General features: G+C 47.8%; 1 protein-coding gene across 1 annotated transcript in view; it reads right to left on the bottom strand.

Moving 5' to 3' along the window:
• Positions 1-16167, bottom strand: part of CACNG2 (calcium voltage-gated channel auxiliary subunit gamma 2) — a 47479-nt gene extending 31312 nt beyond the window's left edge. Inside the window, exon 1 of the mRNA XM_035551974.1 lies at positions 15957-16167. Coding sequence (XP_035407867.1) covers positions 15957-16167 — 211 coding nt within the window. The remainder of the gene's footprint in view (positions 1-15956) is intronic.
• Between the last annotated feature and the right edge of the window lie 1085 nt (positions 16168-17252).

The raw sequence follows: 17252 nt of genomic DNA, 5'->3' as shown, positions 1-17252 counted from the left end.
CATATGTGTCATGGAAAATAAATTTATTTTGAGAGGCTTAAAAATGTTATTGAGACTATTCTCGTGTTCCTCCTCTGTGAAAGCAATCATCAGTTACTACTAAACTAACCACACAGACCTCACAGGATGCCATAACGATCCTAAAAACAAAACAAAACAACAAAAAAAATTGAATTGCCCTTCTTTGCATAAAAATGTCATCATTTTAAACTCCTGCCCTCTGACATGAGTTCTGTAGAGAAGCTGAGAATTTCCAGCTTTCTCAGTGGTATCTGAAACAGGATGTATTGTGGGGCCGCTAAAGGTGGCTTTATGCTGCCTTTGTATTTTTCTGACCATCAGACCAGAAAAGATTGGCTTAGTCTCTGATGCAAGTTAGAGACACCTCAGGGCTGTTCTAATACATACCTGACCAAATCATAACTCAAAACAAGGTATCACTGAAGAGGGGGACTGTTGGAACAAGACGTCTTGTTATCTGTGTTCTTCTTCCCTTGACCAGGTACCCTAACTGAGGAGAAGTTTTACATTTCTTGGCTACGTGGAGATTTCCCTATAACAGGGTGATCCCCAAGCAGCCACTTAAACCAGTGATGTGCAGCAATGTTAGCAGAGGGCAGGATCTCCTTCTGACTCTGCGGAGTCAGGCAGCAATATAATCAACTGGAATAGCATGATGTTTTCTGCTCTGAAAAAGAGGTCACTGGCTCAAGACTAGATCTTGCCTGTTTTGGGCCTAGGGCAGGTAGTGTTTTTGGGGGGACAAATCACAAAAATCTCAGTGGCTGTTCAAACCAATAAAGGAGACTAATGCAGATTCTCCAGAGAAGAGATACCTCACCCATGAGAAGAGGCAGGAGCCAGGTGCACTGAAGGCTAAGCGGCACACCGTTATCATTCCCCGATATACTCCAGGAGGGCTCCTGGCAAGTTCAGGCGATGCCATCTGAGGAACCAACCCAACATGACCCCGTGACCCAGCAAAAACCTGTATGACACAGCAGTACCTGATCTAACAGCGCACAATCGCCACCATAACCTAGCGTGACCCGCTGGATTGACCCTGTGACAGGATTTGATTTATTACAAATGACAAGAATTTAATCACTCGCCAGAGAATGCCGAATGACGCAGCACAGCGTTGCTCACTGTGGCTCTGCTGAACTGGCGTGTTCGGATTGGCTTAGGGAGCACACCCATTGGACGATTCATCCAATTAAAGAGGGGCCAATCCTCCCAGCGCTAACGAAATACAGCTCTATTTTACTTGGAGCACTTTCTAGCAACCCATTTAGGCTTTTCTGCTGCTCTCATCACCCTAATGTATGAGCACGTTGCAGTTGATGGACAGTTGGTTTGCAGTCGGGATTAAAAGGAAAACCTGGCTACTAATAGGATAGAGTTGAATAATCTGTGAAATTATAATCAGTATATAAATGTTCAGCTAATTAGTTACTATACTGACTCAGAACAGGTTGGAAGTGGCCCCAAAAACACTGAGGTAGAACTTTTAAGGACTGTGTGTACCAAGCCAACCAGTGTTAAAACATTGCTGTAAAGTGCGTAAACTGTATCTCGAATATAGTGTGAGATTTCCTGCAGACCATGAGAACGATGTTGTGGTTCTTCTCCACTGGAAGTGAGAGTGTAGATAGCTTCAAGGTACATAGCAAGCTGTCCACTGAAATCACTAATGCATTAGCATATGTCACTCAGAGCATAGATATGGGACTCAGTCCCCATATTCATTCCAATTGTTTCACGCCACTTAATTACACAAATCAGAAAACACACTTGTTTAAATTCCATTTGAAGACATTCTGACTGGATGGCATAAATTCAGGGACATGCAAATGCGAAGGTAGTGTAAGGCTCTCTTTTCTCCTCCGCTGTCATTCTGAATGGGGTGTAATATACACAGTCCAGGTGGTCTAGTCCAAATGTGAAGGATGGCCAATAGGGTCTGTCATGAACTGCCCCAGTTCCATAGTACTGTTCAGCCCTCATAATAGATCTATTTTTTTTCTGTAGAACCTCAGTTTCCCTTACCCTTTTTTGCATAACCCTTGGTCTAATACCCATGAAGTCCCAGCTCACTTTCTTCCCTGCAAGAAAATGAAATCTCCCCTCAGTTGCAGACCCTACCCCAATCCCCCTTGGTTTTTGTTGCTGTACAATCCAAAACCAGATTCTCCCTCACTTGTTCTCACCACCTTCCTAATCTGATGCCCTGGTGTTATTTCCATAACAGCATGTAGAGATGTGAACTGATCTGCTTGTCATCTTCTCTCACATATCCGACCCAGTTCCCAGGGTCTGATTTTATAGAATTATGGGCATTTATTCTTGAAAACTGATGACTTGCCCAGAGGCTAAATATTTGTTATCTGGAAAAAAAAGACAACATAACATTTTTTTTCTTAAATTAGGTCCTGAAGAGGACAGAAAGTCCTACTGCATTAGCCAAGAAAGGAACAAGGGTGGCTTAAGAGGGTCTTGACAGGTTCATGGAGTCACAGCATTTGAAAGCAGAGTCCACATTTGATCACCTATCAACCATTTATCAATAGCTCAGTGATTAAAAACAAAGCTCTTTCACTTCATTAAACACATTCAGTGCCATTTGCTCAACATTCCAAATGGCTGAACTGATGTTCCAATGCAGCCTATTTTTAGTTTTTCTGATTAGTTCATTATTTGGGAAAAGCTACTGACTGTGTATCAGTTGCAGAGATCTAATTCTTCACATGGATCCCAAAGAAGAGTGGTGTTCCACGTGGGTTTTAAGAATTTGTTTGCATATGAGTTCAACCTCCAACCCTGCAGTGGTGCAGCTCAGCGAAGAGATGTTCATGGAGTTTTCCTTTCCTTAAGCCCTTTTTTTTTTATATATTATTTTTATTTCTATTTTTTTTATTATAGGGAAGAAGCCATGTAACATATTATACTTTTTTTTTTCTTCAAGAAAACTAAGATCAACAATGACAGAAAATGAGCAGTCTCAGTGAGAATTAAACAAGATACTCAAAATAAGTGATCTCTTGGGTGTCTGAGTAAATTACCACCCCCAGATCAGATTTTTATTTATTTTCAGAACAAACTATTTCTTTGCTGGTAAATCCTGCAGTTTTGTCATGAATCCAATGAATTTTCACTGGTAAGTGACAACCCTAGAGACAGAAGTGGCCATGTATCCCCAGGGCAGCTACCACATGGGCAAAAGCATTCCAGCATTGCCTCTTCAGCAAGCTTCAGCCCTCATATGAAAGGACAGAATCTGCAGGTCACATGGAGATTAGGCTCTGTGTCCTTCAGCCCTGCCTGCTAAAAACGCAAAGGAGAAATCCAGCTGTGATTGTGTCTTCTGGCTCCAGATCTCCAAAGCATTCAGAGAAACACCAGGGACCACATTCCCTTTCAGAATCCCAAATAACATGGTACTCCTCCCAGAGGAACTGAAATGCAATATGGACCATTCATTTCTTTCAGACTACCTGTGGCTACCTAATAAAGGAAAAAAACCTCCAAGCACACAGTCATGCCTGTTTGGGGATATGGGAATTAGATTGAGAGCTGAGAGAGACTCCTGCTGTAAGTCTCCATGGCACAACATAATGTGACCTCACATGGGTCTTGGAAGCAGCACACCTGAGTAAGCGCTGTGTCCTGACAGCTCTCAGACACGCTGCTAATTCGCCTGTGCAGAGCACCATGCTTGAGTAGCCAGTAGGGCTTGAAATACCTAAGCTAACTTACTTTGAACTATTCAGGTATCTTTTTCTGGCACTGCCTGGTGCTGGGCAGATGTGTCCTGATCTGCATTATTCTGTTCTCCCTACTCTGGAGAAGGAGATGAAGTCAGGTCTAGGTGTAATAACCTCTTACTGATGTCAAAAACAACAATGCAGAAACTAGTTTTACACCTTTGCTGCATTTTGCTTTGCTGCCTTTCATATGTCTTTTGTCATCTTAGGTTATCACTTCTTTGACGTAGGGATGAGATCTTTTGTGTATGCACAGTGTCTAGCATAAGGTGCTTCCACCATACATGAAGCATGTTGGTGTAGCTGCAATACGCCAGTGGCAATAACAGATGACATGCTCAGAACCCTCTGCTGAAGAGCAGCAGCCAGAGAAAAGCATTAAGTTTTGGTTGCCTTGCTTTACCAAAGATAATCTGGCCAAACCTTAGGTTCTCTGCCACAAAAACTACCCCAGGCCTCCAGAAGTACAAATTCACGGGCTTACAGCTGGGAGACCAGCAGAGAGGCTCAGTGTAGGAGATGTCAATGTCTGCTTGAATTTGCTTGCATGGATAAATTTCTTGGCTTCACCAAGAAAGAGCTGGGACAAAACAATTACACTTCAGCTCCTTTGACTCTTCCTCTTGCCAACTCTCCTTTGTTAGTCTTTTATTGCACAGAGCCATGACCAGTGGTCATGCTTTCCACACTGGTGCAGGTCCGTGGTTGGTTGGTGTGATTGACCCTGCCCTGTCTATGTGTACCTAAATCCTTCTTTATCCCAAGGGATGGAGCAGGGAAAATAGGGACAAAAGGCTTCACTGCACCACTGAGTCAGTCTGCTCCCAGTAACAACCCAAGTCCCCAGTTTCTGCATAAGGTGGTAAATCTTTTCTGGCGCTGGTGCCTCCACATCCTCACGGTGTTCTTTCTTGTGGTCTTGCTTTGCTCTGAATACTTCCTCCTCACCATTCCTGTAAATGTGGGCCAAGCTGTAATGATGCAGCACACAGAAAAATGCCTTTCTCTTGTGATCTTAGACAGCCCCTGGAATTAATTCCTGGAAAGCTGCTCTTGGCCTTACTGAGATACTCTTTCCTGTGTATGCAGGGACGAAGTGATGAGTGAAGTGGGGAAGAGTGGTGCAATGATTGGGGAAGAGTGCTGCAATGATTACGCAGTCACCTGAAATTTAGGAAAATTGTCAATCCTAGTTTTTCCTGTGTGCTGTGCTGCTCTTTGCCTTGCATTTCACTCTGCAGGGCAGACATATTAGTTTCTCTGTTTCTCTTTCTCCCAGTAGTGAAATAGCTGCACCACTCTGCTCTTTATTTTTTATTTTTTTATTTTTTTTCCTTCAAGACTATGAGGTGCTTGAGTACAGTTGCAATGGATGTGTCTTAGCTAGAGGACACTGTGAAACCTTCTGCTCCATTAATCCCAAGCCTGTCCACAGCTGCTATGTTACCCCAAACCCTTACATTTCAAGACAAACCCTGCAATCCTCTCTGGTTTCTTTCCAAGCCTCCCCTTGTCTTTCTCTGTGAACTTTCTCTTCCGTGAAAGGAATACATGGCTCCTACTTTCGGAGACACGAAGAGAGCAGGAGAGATGTAAACATGCTCATTACTACAAGAGTTAGGGTTTAGCCCAATGTGAAATCCCTCCCAGCCCAGAAGATAGGAAAAATCCTAGCTCTGGTAATTTTTTGAGGGAGCTGCTTCATGTCTCCACTTCTGTTGTTTTACAGGTCAACTTACAACTTCGCTTTGTGCTGGGTACAGGCAGACTCCAGGCTCCAGGCAGGCAAATCATTTAGGGAGTTTCTGGAACAGAGGCTTCTACACCAAACCATAGCACCCCTCATCCTGAAAGCACGCGCTGCAGGGGTGATTTGAAACCAGCTGGAGGAGACAGGAGCCCAGAGTTGGCTACTCCTGGACATTTCCTCTCCCCTGGGCTGCATTTCCACAGTGCATTGGAAATCGGTGTCTCACTCAGCTGTTTCCTCTGAACATCAGCTCTGCTTTCTGTCCCCCAAATAACCTAAACCACCTTCTTCACCCTGCCTACAATGTTCCCACTGTCTGTGTCGAAGAGTGAACTCCCAAACACAGGAAAACCATCCATCCTCCAGTCATGTCATTTAATAAAGCTTTCTTCAAACTATTCCCTGTACTTTATTTTACCTTTCAAGCACTATTCATTACTCTGTGAATATTTGATTTCTGCCTCCCCTCCTTCATGCAGGATGACATTCTTTTCTGCTTGAGTCCTTTCAGGCACTGCTGATCTTGAAGCTCCCCAATTACAACCACTTTTCTTGTGCTGGTGACACCTTAAGAGACAACAGCAGCTGCCTATAAAGGGCCTCTGCCATCTGTTTCCTCTGCCACTTCTCTGAGACAGCTCTAGCTATATACAGAAAAATATTTATCACAGTTCATTCATTCTCTCACTCAAAAATGAGCAAGAGAAAAAAGTCTTCTTTCATGATTTTGCCACTGCCCTTCAAAAAACCATGACCCTCAGCCTAAGGAAAAGGGCAATGCTTGAATCTAAAAAGAAGCAGCAGAAATTCTTAATGATTGATCCCTTGGGACCCTGTACTCTGAAGGCAATTCTGAGGGGCATCTGCATTCAGAAATGACTCCTCAGGGCTCTCTGAAAGGTGAAAGTCAGAGCCAGGACACTTCGTCTCAGCCACCAAGCTTTCTAAGTGACCACATCTGAAAGGAGATGTACATATGTGCACACACACATGCACGCGTTTAGTTTCAACCCATTTTCACTACATCTCCATAAAGGCTGAATGGGATGGGATCTGGGGTAGTTCCTACCCAGGACTGAGGGATAGAAATGTAGAGGGAAGAGAAGAAAAAGGGGATAAAATGGCAGACCCGAGAACTAAAGTGGAGAAAAAGGAAGAAAAGAAGAAGCAGTGAATTCTGAAGGGGCCTGGTGGAAGGAGTATAGAAAAAAAAAAAAACCTGGAAAGGAAAGTACGAGGCAATATCTTCATGAGGAAATAAAGCCCCCAGAACAGGCTCTCAGAAATGCACTAGTTGCAGTGGACAGCCCACAGCTAGGTTGCAGGAGTCAGCAAACAGGGTTGGATGAAAAGTGTTTTGAGTGACAATGCTTGGTCTATGATACTGAATGAACATGACCATAAACCTGGGAATTATTCAGTGTTCAAGTGTGATCCATAGCACTGCAGCTACACTGCTGGTATAAACAAGACCTGAAGGAAGAGGGAAGTTCTCTGAGTGATAGCAAATTTAAGAATGAAATGTAGTTATGAAGCAGTGGGAGGAGAAAAATAAAACAGGCACTAAAAAAAAAAAATCATGTTCAGGGGGAGAATGAAAACTGAGAAATAGGAAGAGAAAAATCAGAAACATAGAAAATCCAGGGGACGGAGGTGGATACTGTTATTCTTTATTTGACAGAATGTATACTTTATACAACAAGCTAAATCAGAAATTTATAGTTGTTCTGCTTCTAGCAAAAACACACATCAGAGGAATTCCTACCCATGGATAGGATGGCACTGCATTCTCAAGTTTTTGTATACCATCCTCATTTTCTGTTTTTCAAAGATAGCAGGTAGAAGTATATGCTCTGGGGGAATAGGAGGTGTAGGATAAAGTCCATATGCTTCTCTGGGGAGTTATAGATTTGATAGGAAGCTGGTATAAAAACTTCAGCAGCCTGTGCCACAGAAACAGAAGTGGATTTCACCTATCCTGCAGGGCTTGTTACGGAAACTGATTGTGTAGTTGGGAATTTTATGAGGGAGGCTTTCCGTAACACAAAGGGGATAAATGGGGCTGGGAGACAGAAAGCTGTCAGTAAATGGAAGAGATCTGGTGAAAGACAGAAATGCAGAAGGAAGAACAAGAGAAAGTTTAATGTCAGGGGCTGCACGGTCCCCTCTGCTATTTCACACTTCCACCAACCCAAGGTGAGGAGCCCATAAAAGGCCTTTTCCCCCACAGGGAAGGATGCCAACTCAAATTTTTCTAGCAAGGATGAAAAACGATGAAAATGGAAATAATTTTTAAAAAGGGACTGCTGGACAGCAGAACAGCTGGCATAAATGAGTGCAGAATGTCATCGGCTTTGGGGCTGTCGCACCCCCACGCTGGAGGTGAATCGAGCCCCTGGGTTTTCGGGTACGGCACTGGTGAAGCAGGGCACACTGTGACCTTTGGGGGCACAGCTGTTTAAAGCAGGCACAGCCCTTTCTCATCCTGATCCTCCTCTTGCCTGCATGGACTGTGAAAGCAACGCAGCTCCATCCAAGCAACTGAGGTTACACCAGAGCAAACGAGGGGAGAATCGGGCCTTTATCCCCTGTGCATAGAAACACTACAGTGCTGTACGTCATCAGATGCCAGTTCAGTAATCATTTCCACAGATGCAAGAGGAAAGAGACAACCTCGTTTCTAATTTAGTCATGATAGCATCAAAGAGACCCAAAGCCTATTGCTTTCTGGGAAGCAGGGACTTCAACAATAATAATTCTTTGCACATATATAGCACCTTCACTGCTAACTACTTGCTTTATACCCTGGGGTGTGAAGAAAAAGGACTCCACTTAATTCCATATGCTCTTAATTGCTCTGTATCCCAGATCCTTCCTAGCAAAATATGATAGAAATACCTAAACTCATAGTTAATTTGTCAAATTAGGGCAGTCATTGACACCAGCAGAAACGCAGGCCTAGTTTGCACCTTATGCTGCAGCTGCATAGCATAGCATCTAGAAACAAAAGAAATGCCAGACTAAGTAAATCTGAGCTCCATTTAATCCCTGACAAATGTTTCGGGGAAGAGGCAAGAAGCACATGGCGGTCAGATAGGGGATAGGCTGTCCTTGTGAAATGTTACCCTAGTTTTTATGGAGCCTGGCTTAATTGCCGAATTACGAAACACCCAAAACGCTGTTCACATCCATTATGAGGACGCTTAATTTTCGTGAACTCTGTTGTAAATGCCCACTTGCTTGCTAAATGTGGTTAAAATCTTGGCCACGGGAGCTCTGGTGGCAATGAGATCCACAGCCCTGATACGCATCAAATGAGAAAGCTTTAACTGGGTCTCCGGTGACTCACGTCAGGTCCTCTTGTCTCTGTGTTACAAAATGGGGAAATCAAGAGCTACTGATCCATCTTCTCTAGCCCATTCATTATTCAACACAATCCAATTGCTTTCCCGCTCATTCACCTCCTTTCTCAGGCAAACACATCTAGTATTTCAGGCTGTCCTCATACACATGGTCTTTCTTACTCCTCCTTGTCCCTGTCCCCCTTTTATGAACCCTCTTCCGGCTTTGCATTCCCCCCCCCCCTTGGACAGCCCTTCCTCCTTGTGCTCTCTGTTATCCCCCTGCTCTACTCGTGCTGCCTGGGGAGTTGCTGCTGGTGGGTTTTCTGTCTGCAGCCATGCTCTGCCCTGGGCCACTGACAGCAGTGTTCCTGTTTCTGGGATCCGAGGAGCTGCTGCAGTTCATTTAGAGCCCTGCACGCCTCACAGCTCCCCTTTTCCCACCAGCCAGCAGCATCCTCAACCTGGTTCGCTGAGATTCATTCACCTAGCCATCGAGTCTGACTTTGGAGACCCCAGCCCCATTCCCCTCACCTCCTTGGGTGATCCTGAGGCTCTCAGAGAAAATCCTCCCCCTGTAAACAGCTTGCAAAGGATGACTGTTTGCTGAGACACTGCTTGCTGACAACCAGAGATCCCTCCCTGTAGTGCACAACAACGGCCCCAGGGCGACGGCTACAGAGACCCCGATTTTCCCTTTGGACCCCAGCCTGATTCGTGTCTGAGGGCTGCCAGGGAGGGTATTTAGGGCTGCCGGGAGCTCCTTCCAGCCCAATTGCTGGCTGCATGCAGATGAGCCAGCTCATCAGCTGCGCTGCCAGTGAGCCCTCCGGCCACGGGAGGTTGGAGGCAGCAAAGTGGAGGGATGTTGGCTTGACCAAAAGGCAACTAGCAATGAGGGGAGCAGAAGGGGGGGCCTGTGTCTCATCCCCCATCTCAGGGGGAGCTGTGGTGCCCTGGGGTGAGAGCAGACAGCGACAGCAACCAGTGTCATAGGCTGCTTTGAGGAGGGGGGCCACGGGCCAGAGAAAGGAGGAGGGGGACATCCATCATGTGGGGCTGCAGGAGGGTTGCCTTAGAAAGGAGCTCCAAAAGGATGGGGTCGTCAGCTGGGGGAATGACTGTGTGTGAGATGGGGGACAGCCAGGGGGGTATGACGGCAGAGAGAAGAGGAAAGAGGACAGACAGATGAGATGGCAGGAGCAAAGGGGACAGAGGAAAGCAAGGACAAGATAATGTAACAGAGGAAAGAGCAAGGGGGATGGGCCTCGGAGAACTTGGTATCAGGGAGAAATAATGAAGAGGAAGCTGCCTCTGAGAGAGAGCACAGAAGAGATGTGAAGATGAAAGAGAAAAATAAAGAGGAAAAACAGGGGAGGGAAACAAGAACAAATTAAAATGGAGATGGATAGAATGAGTCAAAGATGGAGGGCGAGGAAAGATCTGGGGTCAGGCAGGCAAGGGAAAAATAACTTTGGGGTGCGTTGCATTTGCGGTCTGTTCCATGCATCCCCGACCCCTTCCATGCTCTGCATTTTCCCCGCAGGGCAGCTGCGGCCCTGGGGCTGGGAGCCCTGCTGGTGACACTTCCTCTGTCAGGAGACCCCGTCCCTCTCCGAGAGCCCCTGCAAGGGGTATGCAGCAGCACGTCCCCACAGCCAGCGCGATATGGAAGGGGGAAGCGGCACAGAACGGAGCTGCGAGGGCTCCCCCTGGGATAAAAAGGGTATGCTTGGTTGGGAATCCTGCTCTTAAAACAGGGGCAGGGGGCAGAGCCATCCGGCAGCCTGAAATGTTCCCCACTCCCCCTGGCAACCTCCTCGCTCTGCTTTTAAATTAGATAAATATGGAGATGCTGCTGGCGAACCTCGGCAGCCCTCCTCCCCCAAACTCCTGATGAGGTGGCACCAAACCGCAGCCAAGAGAGACAGGGGCTGGAGGACCTGTGAGGGGAACGGGATGAGTTAAAATGGAAACATGGGATAGGAATAGCTCCTGGTCTCCCTGGCAAGGAGACATTTGTTCTATCTCTGTGTAATTTCTTTATACATTACTGCTGCCACACTGCATCTCCATGTCCCTCCCACTGCATTTCGCTCTCACTCTCTTCAGCGAGGCAATTTCTGGTGCATTTCAGGACAATATTAACCCATTCCTCTTTCTCTGTCAGTAGGAAGATTCAGAATTTAAAAGCAATTTAGAAGTCATTTCTAGCAACTGACTGGTGAGAAACAGCTTCTGCTTGTCAAATCTTACAGATGAAGTGAGCTTGCAGGTCTCAGCCCGTCAAATCCCTGGCTCCCCACTGATGTACAGCCAGGTGTGAATTTAAGCTGAGAGGAGAACCAAACCCACCCGTTGTCTGAGATCCCAGGTACTTCCCCCTCACCACCTGCCACCCCACTTTTGGAAATCCTCTGCCTTCTTCATGCCAGGCCCGTGCAGCTGTGCATCCTCCTGCTCCCCAGCAGATGCAATAGCGGCAGCAGTCAGCGCTGCGCTGGGCCATTGCCTCCTGCTGCATCTCAGGGCCGTGCTGTGGGCTGCTCCTGCACCACCAAGACGTGGAGACCCTCACTTAAGCTACTGCTATTTCCACTGCATCCTCAGAAAAGCCCCTGACATATGATATAAAGAGTTGGGGGAAAGGACCCTGGCGGATTTGTGGATGCTTATAAGTAGGACGGCGGGCAGTTCTGCAGGGCGGAACTGGGGATGCTGACAGAAACAAAGGGTAAAAGAAAGATAAGAAGGGAGACAAGGAAAAAATGCTCGTAAGATCATGCAAAAAGAAAAAGTGGCTCAGAAGCAGCCAGGGATGGGAGAAGGCAGCGCAGGGAAGAGACGCAGTGCCAGGATTGTGTCCAGTGCCTGTGCCCTGCCTCGCTTTGCCATCAGCTCTTCGTTTTTGCAAACACTGAAACTGCACTTAACTCTCATGCGCTGTTCAGATGTAACAAGCTGGAAAGGGAACAGATCAGCTCATTAATTTTCCTTGGGAAGGGTCTCTAGGCAGGAATTATTTTCTGCACCAACATCCATTCAATTACTTGCCTTCACACCAGTCAGATCTACAGGGATGTCTAACCCCATGCGCATCACTCATGCCTGCCTGCCCTGGACTCCTCTCTCCCTCCTTCTTAGTACAAAAGCCTCCCAGACCTATCCCTTTCCTAATAATAATGACAACATGACAAAACCAATAACCTACAGATATAAAATACATTTCATTTACTTGCTTCATAAGACCCCGATAAGGCATCGTCACTCACTTTTTGAGATCCTGTAGGAGATCTACAGGAGCTAATGAAAGAATTAGACAAGGCATCACTCATAATAAAAAAAGTGTTTTAAAAGCATTTGGTGCCAAGGAGGAATTAGGCTGGAAGATCCGCAGCCATTTCAAAGTTGTAAGAGGTGCAGCATCCATACGTGGCATGAGCTTGCAGATCTCAGCTGCTGGGTGTATGTGCGTGCGCTGTGCATATGCAGTCAGGGGTCTGAGAAAGGCAGTCACTCTGCCATTTTTCTTGAAGGGCAAAGACTTTTGAATGGCCCAGGGACGCATTTAGGCAACCCCAAAGCCTGAGAAAGAATTATCTGAAGGAAGATTAGGAAAGGAATAGGAAGTGTAGTCTGCAGTAATGTGAACAACTACCACCTTTCTGCTCTAGCCTCAGCACTGAACAGGGGCTCCCTTTAGGACTCAGGAAAGAGGGGAGAGTAATCCCAGTGGAGGAGGAACTCCCAAAATGACACTGCTGTTTGGAGCAATGCAAAGATCTGAAAATACTGACTGAAAGTGTTGAATGACCAAACAGAGGGGAACCCTGAAACTGAAAGCCCAGGAACCTAATTCTTTGACGGGAACTCACATTGTGATTGCGGTGTATCTGTGTGCACAGCCTGAGCTCCCACATTCCTCTTTTGCTATTGGGCACCTTGGCCAAGAAGAGAAAAGACAATCTACCACTGCGCTTTGAACACAAGGAGTCCACCATTTCTGACAGCCTACAGTGCTGGCTAGTGCCAGCATTCCCCCACATGCGCCAGAATGAAGGCAACCTCATCAGAGGCTTCCTACCATTAGCAGAGGAATGTTTTGGCTCCTTCTTTGATTATTTTATCATTAAAAATCCTCCTGCCCTCCTCTGCACTGCCCCCCCTCACCCTATGGGCCTGCCCTGATGCCCCCCCACCCCTAGGCACCTTTTTTGTTCCACACCCTTTGCCAGCCGCCTTTGCCACACTGTGGGCAGGGTGAGTGTGAGCAGAGCCCATGGCTTTGGCCAATTTCTCAGCTTCCTGGGAAGAAGCCCTTCCCTTCACAGACCTGTCCACCCCCTGCACCATGGGGACAAGGAGCCCAGCTTGGAGCTTTCAGTGGGGAGGGCGAGTGACCCAGGGACACCTTTTCTAATTCCTTCTGCTGAGAAGGAAGCTAACTTCTGGCTGATCAGACACAACAGCAAGAGTCTTGCTGTCCAGGGCCTGCTCCTGGCTGCCCACTGGGGATATTTGGCTGTGTTGTCCTGGAAGCAAGGGGGTGCCAGGGCTGTGCTGCCCCACAGGGCACAGCCGTGGCCTGGTCCTGCTCGGTGTGTGGCCATGGGGCTGCTTCTGCATCCTGTGGAGATGTTTTGCTACCTTGCTCATACCGAAGTTTTGGTGCAAGCTGTGCCCTCAGGTTAGGGATGCCCTGGCTCAGAGCAGGGCTTGCTCCTGAATGGTTCCTTGCACCCTCCAGCCCTGCTTGCTGCTCCTGCCCCATGTCGCATGGCAAGGGCCCAACCCTTGCATGGCAGGGGCAAGAGAGCATCCCATGGGGGTACACAGCTTGCTCTCAGGCTGCCTTTTGTAGCCCTCGTGCAGGGCTTCAGTGTGAGCCATGACAGCACAGGCAGGGGACAGGGCTGGCAGCTGGGGGGCCAGGGGCACGTCTGAGCTTTTAATTGGAAGCATCCTGGCACTTTCCCCTGCCACACAAACCACTTCTGCAGGGCGCCTGTGGGGTCCTGTCAGATGTAAAGGCGAAGGAGCCCCAAGCTCCTCCGATCTGACAAACCTCACCCGCCCCTTCCTCCTCCCCCTCAGACCGCGTCCCTCTGGATCCGGCTCTGTGGGCATATAGACATGATCTGAATTCACTGCCTCTCCCAGCCGGGGTCCTCATACCTCTTGTCTCCACCCCAGCCTCCCTTCGCCCTCCGGCTCGGGGACACAGCTCAGGAAAGGAGTTCTTCCCCGCAGCCTCCCTCCCTCCCTGCATGGCTTCGCATTTGGGCTTGCTTTTTTTTTTTTTTTTTCCCTTCCCTCTCTCATTAATTTTTAATTAAGGAGATGTCTTTTTCCCTGGTTGTAATGAATAGCTGTGTGAAAGGCTTTTCATTCTTTATTAATATATATCTCTATATATTTATCTATTTGGAGGAAATGTGTGTGTGAGTGAGTGTGTTTAAAACATCCCCCATTAATTTACTGCTATTGATTTTCTGGCGTGGAGACAGCATATAGTATTCAGCATAGAGCTCCTCTGCAGGATATGTTAAAAGGCAGCAGTTTGGGTTGACAAAGGGCACTAAATGCAGTATGCGTCAAATAGACCATCGCTCAATGAAGTCACTTAGCTATTCAAAACATGTCCAGCCATCACTCAACCGTTTGCACCAAGAACAGGGGGGAAATTCGCGCTTCTTCCCAGACACAACCATTTCTAAACAGCGGCTTTAGCTTGCTTTGGTGAGAGACATTAGGACATACACAGTTTATTCTCCCCTCCCCCCTGCCTTCCATCTCCCAGTGCCGGTCTTTGAAAATCCGTCCTGCGGTACCCACTTCCCCTTTTCTCCCATCGGGGAGCTCCAGGCACACCCAGCTCTGGTGGACACCGGCAGACACATACGTTATCTGTGGATGTCCATAAACCCCCGGCAGCCCACCCTCCAGCTGGGAGCTGATTCATAAGCAGGGGTTTTACAATGGGCTGTAATATGCGCTCTTGCTCTCGCTCTCTCCTCGCTACGTGTGTAACATAAACCATGCGTTTCCATCAGTTGCCCCTATCCCTCCAGCACCGGCTGAAGACCACCTCCCCAGCCCACACGTACGCCAATAGCAGTACGGAGCAACACATATTTAAAAGCGAATCACTGGCCCCTCTCTTCTTTCCCCCTCCCTTAGGAACGTCTGATTCCAGAAGTTGGCTGCGGCGGTCTCTCTTCTGCCATCAGACATGTCACTGAGTTGCTGTTCAGTTTCTCCACATCAGACTTAGGCTGATTTTTCTATTCAGGCACTTGTTTATTTTAAGCCTTCACCATAAACCTTAAAGAAAAGCCCAAAACAAAAAAACCACCCCCAACAACAAACGAACGGGGGAAAATTCCCAGCCCCCAAACAAACCAATCAGCCGCCAAATAGACCCCTCTGCACCCAACCCAGTGAGATGTGGTTGCTTACAGACATTACGAAATGCTCTGAACTCTGCTCAAGATGACTGGAATCATCAGATTTACCATGTGAGGCATTTTGGACATAACAGGGTTGTTTCCATTTCACTCTTTTTCCCTCCTAAAGTGAACTAATAATTGTATCCGAATTGCTTTGCAGTCACCCTCTCCCCACATTGCCTCTCACTCCCAGTCTTGTCTTTGCAAATAAGCTGTTTGCAAAGAGACAAATGATTTCACTCTGTGGTTGCAGCCGGAGCACAACAATAATACAGCATTTTGGCATTGCTTTCCCAGGCAATACAAACAATCTGAAGACAGGCAGACCACAAGGTTGCCTTCTGAAAGGGTCTCTTGGTGTTTTTGTAACACACACATCATTCCCATCAGAGGGGGGAAGTGAATTTTTGGGGAGGGTGTGCGGGGGAGGGTGAGGAAGAGGAAGGGAGAAGGGAACAGAGCAAAGAATAATTTTCCTGTCTTCTCGCCTCCATGCCCTGAGTAACTGAGCCCACCACTCTCAGTCGTGAAGGGAATGAAGTGAGAAAATGGTGGAATGCAAAGGGATTTATTGGGGGGGGGGGGCATGGGGTAGTGGGATAGGAAAGTGGGGGGGGGGGGGGGGGGGTGTTGGAGATCCAGAATCAAATACCTTCCAGGCAGCAGGTTCTCCATAATCCAGAATGGGTCATGACTTCCTCGTTCTTTTTGCTGGTTTCGTTCTCACTGACAGTTTTAGTCTTGCAAACCCCTCTGGAGTAAAGCCAGTAGTCGGTCCCCACAGCTATGGTCATCAGGCTGAAGGCAGCGAAAGCACCAACGGTGGTTAAAAGCATCTGAACACCTCTGTCAAAGAGCCCCATAATTCTTCATTATACAAATACCCAACCGCCTTCTGATTCTTGGGGTGTGTGTGTTTAATAAAATAAAAGAATAATAATTCCGACTAATAATATAATGGGTATATATAGAGAGATAGATATCAAAAAAGGGAGGTAAGAAAGCCCACGGAAAAGAGTGTAAATTAGAAAGACCACACGGGAAGAGGCTTGCCTTTTAAATCGGAAACGTTCTGGTTGAAATATAAAAAAAAGGAAAAAGGAAAAAGAAAAAAAAAAGAGAGAGAAAAGAACCAAGAAAAAAAAAAAAGAAACAAATAAAGAGAGAACCCCCCCCAAAACGAGACGCCTTAATCCCTTTTTCTAAAATTCTGGTCTCCAGTTTCCATATGTAATGGCTAATTTGGAGATGGCTTCCACAGTGAACAGGGGAGCAGCAGCAGCATCCTCAACACAATCTCTCATTATCTGGACCTAGACAGTTAGAGACTGTAAGAGCAGAGATGCAACCTTCAGTCTTCTTGCTTAGCTCTGCAGCCTGCGCCATGAAAATCCTTTTCCTTCCCAGTTATCTTCCTTGGGTTTTTATTTTTTTTTTCCCGGCAGCGGCAGTCGCTCCAATCCTCTCTCACTTTTTCTCGCTCGCTTCTCCTTCCTTTCGCTCGCTTCTACCACCAAGCCAGACTGCCCAGTATACTGTAAGCCCTTGATTTCAGCTGAACAGGTGCCGAGGTCTCGCCTCCCATGGCTTTTCCGCACAGCCGCGGCGCTCGCTCCCGGCGGAGGTGGGCGAGGAGAGAGGGGGGCTCCTGGGGGTGGCGATGGGGAGGGAGGCGGGGGACAGGCGCGGCGCCCCTCCCGGGCGGGGGTCTCGGAGCTGCGCCCGGCTGCGGCACCCCCTGCCCCGCGGCGTCCCCCCGGCGGCTCCCGGGCCCGCTACTGCATCAAGGCGGCGGCGGCGGCGGCGGCGGCCGGAGGTGCTGAAGGACAGCTCCCCGGCCGGCGGGGCGGGCGGAGCGCAGCGGGGCGCCGGGCGCCGCAGGGCAGCTCGCCGGGCGGCGGTGCCGGAGGAGCTTTCCGCGGTGCTGCAGGACAGACCCCCCCGCCCG

The sequence above is a fragment of the Cygnus atratus genome, chromosome 1, assembly GCF_013377495.2.
Source record: "Cygnus atratus isolate AKBS03 ecotype Queensland, Australia chromosome 1, CAtr_DNAZoo_HiC_assembly, whole genome shotgun sequence".
NCBI classification, from domain to species: Eukaryota; Metazoa; Chordata; class Aves; order Anseriformes; family Anatidae; genus Cygnus; species Cygnus atratus.
Note: the sequence above shows the minus strand (reverse complement) of the source record. Positions and strands in the feature narration are given on the sequence as shown.